Below are 7604 nucleotides of genomic sequence, written 5' to 3'. Positions count from 1 at the left end.
GCTGGCATGTGGTGCTGGGGGATTGAACCGTGGTCCCTGTGCTTTGCTAAGCTTGTTCTAAGTAGGTGCTTTAGACCACTGAGCCATCTCACCAGCCAAACATACCCAGTTCTCTGTGGCTTCCCAGTGTGAGTCACTCCATTATCTTCTGTCACATGGGCCTTCCTGTTCTTTCTTAGACATAGTTAGCTCACACACCAGGAGGATTTGGAGAAATTATGTAAAAAGAATCACTAACATTTTATTTTATATTTTAAATTTGTGTTTATTTATTTATTTTTGGCAGAACCAGGGATTGAACTGAGGTCCTTGCGCTTGCCAGGAAAGCGCTTATTCCACTGAGCCATCTCCCCAGTCCTGCTAACATTGTTTTAAGTTTATTATTAGAAAAATAGCCAGGTGTAGTGAACTGCATAGTGAGACCCTGTCTCAAAAATACAAAAAAAAAAAAAAAAAAAAAAAAAAAAAAGGGCCAGGGCAATAGTTCAGCAGGCCTGGCAAGCACAAGGTCCTGAGTTTGATCCCTGATACCAAAAAGAAAGAAAGATAAATTGACCCCTTTTAAATTGAAAACTTTTCTAAATAAATAAATAAATAGAAAACTTTTCTAGTCTACATTATTGAGACAGGGGCTTGCTCTGTACTTCAGGCTGGTCTTGAACTCACTGTATGGCCCAGGCTAGCTTCAAACTCAGGCAATCCTCCTGCCATACCTTGCAGAATGCTGGGATTACAGGTGTGTACCACCATGCCCAACCCAAAATTATGACTTCATGGGGGAAAAAAAGACTAGGTGTGATGGCATCTGTCTGTAATCCCAACACTTAGGCTGAGGCAGGAGGATCCTCATGACTTTGATAGCCTGGGCTCCATAGTGAGTTTAAGGCCAACGTGGGCTGCACAGAGAGACCCTATCTAAAAAAACACCCAACCAAACAATGATAAACTATTTGATGTAGTTTGGTTTGGTTTGGTAACAGGATCTCCATTTTGAAGCCTAGTCTAGCTTTGAACTCAGTGATCTTCCTGTCTTAGCCTCCTGACTGCTGCCATTAAAGGTGAATGACACTGTACCCTGCTTGAGAATTAGAACTCCCTTATTATTCATCTCTTTTATATTCCTCAAAGGTGTTTTAGTGTTATACAGTTTATTGCTTGACACACATATATCTTGCTATTTTGAGTAAGATCCTTTTCCATGTTTTTTAACTGTTTAATCCTACCATCTTAAAAAATTATTTTGCTTGTATGTTTATTTTTTGTGTTTGTCCTTAGAACTGTGAAAGCTGACCTCTCTGGCTTTAAATGCTCTTTGCTGGGGCCCCTGCCTGATTCTTTGTGGCTCTATACTTGCTGTGGACCCTGAATGGGGCTCTCTTACTTTCAGATCTTTACTGATTTTACAGCTGCCTCTCCTCAGGCTCTTCAATCTTAGGTCATGAAGCTCCAGGTTTGGGGTAGGGGTCTCCTCTTGGCTGTCCTCTGGTTCTTTACAGGGCTTCTCTCTGGGCATTCAGAGTGCTTAATGTAATTTCCTGTTCACTTGTCATGTCCTTTTTTTCCCCCTGCCCCCTGGTACTGTTAAGTGAACCTAGATCTTCATACATGCTAGGTAAGTGCTCTTTAGCACTGAGCTACATTTCCAACTTTTAAAAATTGTATTTAAGTTTGAGGCTGGAGGGGCTGGGGAGATGGCTCAGTGGAATAAGTGCTTCCCTGGCAAGCATAAGGGCCTGAGTTCAATCCCCGGTTCCGCAAAAAAAAAAAAAAAAGTTTGAGGCTGGGCATAGTGGCATATGCCTGTAATCCCAGCACTCAGGAGTCTGAAGCAGGAGGATCATTACAAGTTCGAGACCAGCCTAGGCTGCAAAGTGAGATCAAGGGCAGCCCAGTGAGACCCTGTCTCAAAAAGACAAAAAAAATTTAATTTTGAAGCAGAGTTTTGTTGAGGTGCCTAACCTAGGTTGAACTTGTGATTTTTCTGCCTCAGCTTTTTCTTTTTCTTTTTCTTTTTTTTTTTTTTTGGCAGAACCAGGGATTGAACTCAGGTCCTTGTGTTTGCCAGGCAATCTTATCTCCCTGCCCCCTGCCTCAGCCTTCTAAGTGGCTTGGATTCTAAGTGTGCACTACCACACCCAGTTCTGTTCACCTTTTCTTTACCAAGCCTCATGACCAGCTAGGCTTGGAATGAATTTTGCATTCAATAGATATTTGTGGAATAAACAAATGGCTAATGTACTTGTCTTTTTAAAATATATCTTCCAAAAAATATATCTTCCAGATGGTTCTCTTTTAGGTATTCCTGTGTTTGGATGTATGGTTTGTTTTGCACAGTGGGGATTGAATGCAGGGCCTTTGCACTGAGCTACATCCTTCTGATTTTTTGAGACAGGGTCTTACTATCTTGCTATTCTCCTGCTTCAGTCTTTCAGAGTGCTGAGACCACTTACTATACCTGGTTAACCTTATTTCATAGTGCCTTTCCCAATATCATGTATTCCAAATACATTTATTTGACGCTCAAGCCTTTTACGGGTCTAATGCCTAGTGACCATGCTCACTTTGTATTCTCTTATAACCTCTGGGTCTGTTAACTTAGATCTAATGACCTTCTCCATTCCAGATTCAGGCTTCTTCAGGGGAAAGCAAATACAATGGAACCTTGGACTGTGCAAAAAAGCTGTACCAGGAGTCTGGAATCCGAGGCATTTACAAAGGCACTGTGCTCACCCTCATGAGAGGTAAATTTTGAGGCACTCTATCCACCAAGGGCATATGGGAAGTCATCTGAGACTCTGCAATAGAGGGCCTTGCCTACACAGCCAGATTAGTATTGGTACACGCCACAGCTCTGACAGGCCTTGCAGTGTGTGTTCTGTTTTTAGGCATTGTGGACACAGGTAAGAATGAAAGGACCCTACCCTTGTTCCTTAGTGTCCTTAGAGTGAAAGTCATGACACTGGTAGTTGGAGGGACAGGCTAATAGAAATCATGGCTAGGGGGACAAGTGAGAAGAAAGTGTGACTTAGCGCTAGTGGAGATCTCCTGTGTTTTTTTCAGGGCTGGGGAGGGAATCCAGGGCCTCTCAGCATATGAAGTGCTCTCCCATTGGGCTGTACCCTCTGCCACTCTCCCTGGTTTAACAAATAGATTTTCCTAAGGTGAAAGTAGGAGATGAAGAGATAGTTCCATTCTTGTTCTGAGGTGGGAGCTGAGAGGAAGGTCAGATGCATTAACTATGATTATATCTTCTGGAGTGAGCTTGTCAGTGGTGACCTAGAAGGGACTTTAAAGATCAAATATCATATGTGTTCATGCTCACAGTGCTTGGCCTACTGCAGCTTCTGATAGCTGCAAAGTGCTGACTGTAAAACAGATGTGGCTGCTAAGGAACTCATGAAACTTTGAGTGGTCCAGTGCCAAGCTTGACTCTGTAGGGATTTTATAGACTTAATTTATCCCTTTGGCTTTTCTCACCTCTTGACACTAACAGATGTTCCAGCCAGTGGGATGTATTTCATGACATATGAGTGGCTGAAAAATATTTTCACTCCAGAGGGAAAAAGGTAAGAACTTTGTAACTTATTAAACCACTTTTTCCACTCATGAGTGGGTGGTCCTTTTCTGTGAGTGGGTCAGGAAATACATAGAAGCAAGACTTGTTCTTTCTCTGTGTATGTTTTATTCTTGTGGCTGCTGAGGTCTAGCTAACTTCTTTTACTCTGTGTTCACATAGTGTAACAAGTATGTGAAATAGGTGGGCGGGTTCTTCCCCAACAAGTACCAGCTGCAGTGTGGTACTTGCAGCTCTAGCCAGTCTTTTCCTTTCAATAACTTCCCTATCTGGCAAGGAGAGACGGAAGGGTGAATACCTTTCTCTCAGTCTTTGTTTGACTGGGACTCTGGTTGGGTGTTCTGCAGTGTCAGTGACCTCAGTGCTCCTCGAATCCTGGTAGCTGGGGGAATTGCAGGGATCTTCAACTGGGCTGTGGCAATCCCTCCAGATGTCCTCAAGTCTCGCTTCCAGACTGGTGAGTGAGGTGGATTTGGATAGGGTAGGTTTTACACTGGTTACCCAAGGGGTGCAGAGCTCTTAAGACCTCGGGATATTTTCGATGGCAGCATCCAAAGATTGTCTGAAAAACTTCTGCCTCAATTCTAAGAACCCCAGACTCTTTTTCATATTAGCCTAACTATAAAGTAAGATATGAAGTCAAACCAGAAATCCACCCCTGCCCCCAAAAAGAATGCTGTTTTCATTCTTCTGTGTGCTTTGATGAGGATCAAACCCAGGGCCTCATACATGCTAGGCAAACACTCTACCATTGAGCTACACCCTCTACCCTGTTTCTTCCTTTCTCTTCCTCCTCCTCCTCCTCTTCTTCTTCCTCCTCCTGCTCTTCTTCTCATCCTCCTCCTCCTGCCCCTCCCTGCTTTTTTGTCCTGGGGATTGAACTCAGGACCTTGTGCTTGCCAGGTAGGCGTTGTGCTGCTGAACTGTCTCTACCCTGTTTTAATTCTTCATTCCTTTTACATATTCCCTTGGCACAAATAATACAGACTTGTGTGTGTGTGTGTGTGTGTGTGTGTGTGTGTGCTACAGAGTAAATCATGCTGTCTTGGACTAAGTATAGATGACCTGTGAGGTGTCCTCTCCCTAGTGCTGGCCCTGACTCTACAGAAAGGCTATCATTTTATTCCATGTGAGGTGCTATGGTCAAGTCACAAAGTTTCTGGAAGCTTTAAAAAGCTGTTCTGCCCCACAGCACCTCCTGGAAAATACCCTAATGGTTTCAGAGATGTGCTGAGAGAGCTGATCCAGAAAGAAGGAATCACATCCTTGTACAAAGGGTTTAATGCAGTGATGATCCGAGCCTTCCCAGCCAATGCAGTAAGTAGGAGCTGTGATTTTTCTTTTGGTCTTGGGCAAGGGTGTGTGTGGGCTGGGTTTTGCATGCTCTTGGGATTGTACTGGGAGCTCATCTCTCCCCTAAATCTCACTGTAAGCCAGAGCCCCTGTATTTGCTAACTTCCCTGAAACTGTCAGAAAGATTTGCCTTGAGGGTTCTCTGAGGTCAGGAGTTTGATTTTTTGACCTGGCCATCAGACCCAGGCAGCTATGGAACATCCATTTTTCTCTTGTAAGGAATGAGAGGGTCTGCTTCTGTGATCTGGAGTGGGACTGGGATAGGGAAGGGTTCTAGTCTTGACAGAGTCAGCCAAGCACAATGTTGTCTGTGGTATCTATGAAGAGTCACATTTCTGTTTGTTTTTCTTTTCCTCCCTATCCCATCTTAGGCCTGTTTCCTTGGGTTTGAAGTTGCCATGAAGTTCCTTAACTGGCTTGCCCCCAACTTGTAAAGCTGAAGGCTGCTGAAGGCTTCTGGATGATGGATACTTATTGAGGAGATGCAGTAGACAAGACCAGGCAGTCCTGAAGGGTGAAGGGAGGAGGTGGTGGGATCAGAGTTCTGAGCATGGACTAAAATTATTGCCTTAATGATGTCTGCCTTCTATGACTTGGTATACCATTTTGAAACTTGAATTCACTCAAAGGATTTGGAGATGGAATAACTAGCTTTTTGACCAGATACCACCTGTGGCCAGTGCTTCTTACCTGCTGGCCCCACTACTCTTTGCTAAAGAAGTAATCTCATCCTCTCAATGAAATGCATATTTTCACCCAGAAACTGAGGTCTTTTTCCAACTCTAGTCAGGAAAATCAGCTGATTTCCAGAGTGCCATCTAATTCTGGGCTACACACAGGGATGTGGATTTAAAGCCTACATCTGTCTATCCAAGTGGACAAGGTGGATATGCCTGAGAACAGATACTGTTAACTCATCAGATTTTAATTTTTTAATACAAACCTATAATGAAAAACAAAGCTAGAGTAGTATAATTTCTCAGGAGTAGGTGGAGAACTTTCCCTCCTACACAATGACAGTCCCAGACTACTGGGATAATTACAAAAGCCTGTGGTATAGGAAGGCTACTTTTGCATACTCTTTTCTCATGAGTGTGTCTTTGAAACAATAAATATTATTTCTAATTTTTGCATTGTGTGATTTTTTTGTGTGTGTTTGTGTGTTCTGGAACATTTCAGCTGGCCACTTGTGGCATTGGTAGAGGCTGCCAGGGATCCAATATCCTTCCCTGGTAGCTGTTGGCAGATTCATGCAGAAGGAAGAGGCAGCTTTGACTGGCCCAGACTGGTTGCCCCCGCTGCTTGAGGGAGGATAGGTGGAGCAAAGTGACTTGACTGGTAACCTCACACATTTCTCAGTCCCTGCTTGACATGCTGGCCCCCACAGGCCTTACCTGATGTTCATCCCTCTTTTATTCCCCTCTCTGCCCCAAATCATAGAAGTACCTAAGCTAATAAATGTAAAGTCAGTTGTTCTAAAAAGGCAAAAGTTGCCAGGGTGTGGTGGTGCTCACTTAGAATCCCAATGCTTAGGAAACTCCCCATGAGTTCAAGGCCAGCAGGGTGACATACTGAATTCAAGGTCAGCCTGGAGTACTTAGGTGGGATCCTGTCTCAAAATAAAAAAGGCCAAAGCAATCTCCAGTTTTCCTGTGGTGTAAGGCTGTGTCATCTGATTTAGCAGCCTGGCTTTACTAATCAGGTAGATGACTGCAGGTGTGGTTAGTAAAAGACGTTAGACTTAAGATTCACAGAGTAGGTTGTTGTCTGATGGAAGACAGCTTGCAGGAGCTATCAGAACCAGGCTTTTCCAGCATCAGCCTGATGTGGTCACAGTACTGCTGCCACCTTATGCCTCGTTGGTTTTGTTTTTCTAGTACTGGGGATTGTATCTAGGACCTTGCACATGCTGACTCTGCCACTAAGCTACATTCCTAGTTCTTTTTATTTTTTTATTTTGAGACAAAGTTGCTAAATTGCTTAGGATGGCCTCATACTTGTGACCTTTTTTTTTTGCGGAACCAGGGATTGAACTCAGGCCCTTGCACTTGCCAGGCAAGTGCTTATTCTACTGAGCTATCTCCACGGCCCCCTTGGGACTTTCTTGCTTCAGCTTCCTGAGTAGCTTATGGGCATGTGCTGTCATGCCTGACTAGACTTTAGCTCTAGAACCATTACTCACTCTGAATGGTACAGATAGACACCTACAGCCATTCTGGGAGTTAGTCATGTGGCCAACCTGGAAGGAAGCTGAAGATTTGAGAGTTTCTGGAAGGAGGCTGTATTTCTGTTAAGCTATTCCTGGTTGACTAGTTGGTAACTACAGCCACTTTTTTTCTTCTTTTTGAGACTAGGTATAGCCCAGCCCCTGAACTTGCTAATACAAAACAGGCATAAACCTGCAGTTGCTGAAAATTAATTTATTTAGAGAGGGAGTGTCCTTACGCAGTCCAGGTTGGCCTTGAACTCACTGTTGCCTCACCTGGCCTTGGACTTATAGTAATCATGCTGCTTCAGCCTCCCAAATGCGGAGATTACAGGCATGTCATAAAAAAACACTTTTTTTTTTTTTGTATTTCCAGCCCTCTGGAGGCTGACACAAAAATCACTATGAAGCCACACTGGGCTACCTACTTGAGTTCAAGGCCAGCCTGAAACACATAATGAGACCCTGTCT

The 7604-nt window shown here is 43.8% G+C and overlaps 1 protein-coding gene across 2 annotated transcripts in view; it reads left to right on the top strand.

Moving 5' to 3' along the window:
• Slc25a20 (solute carrier family 25 member 20) overlaps window positions 1–6057 on the top strand; it is a 30114-nt gene extending 24057 nt beyond the window's left edge. For both annotated transcript variants that reach the window (XM_023706690.1, XM_004625070.2), the window contains exons 5-9: window positions 2624–2741; window positions 3494–3566; window positions 3922–4031; window positions 4767–4891; window positions 5299–6057. In XM_023706690.1, coding sequence (XP_023562458.1) covers window positions 2624–2741; window positions 3494–3566; window positions 3922–4031; window positions 4767–4891; window positions 5299–5361 — 489 coding nt within the window. In that variant the 3' untranslated portion in view covers window positions 5362–6057. The remainder of the gene's footprint in view (window positions 1–2623; window positions 2742–3493; window positions 3567–3921; window positions 4032–4766; window positions 4892–5298) is intronic.
• The last annotated feature ends 1547 nt before the right edge of the window (window positions 6058–7604 follow it).

The sequence above is a fragment of the Octodon degus genome, unplaced genomic scaffold, assembly GCF_000260255.1.
Source record: "Octodon degus isolate 3935 unplaced genomic scaffold, OctDeg1.0 scaffold00008, whole genome shotgun sequence".
Taxonomy (NCBI): Eukaryota; Metazoa; Chordata; class Mammalia; order Rodentia; family Octodontidae; genus Octodon; species Octodon degus.
Note: the sequence above shows the minus strand (reverse complement) of the source record. Positions and strands in the feature narration are given on the sequence as shown.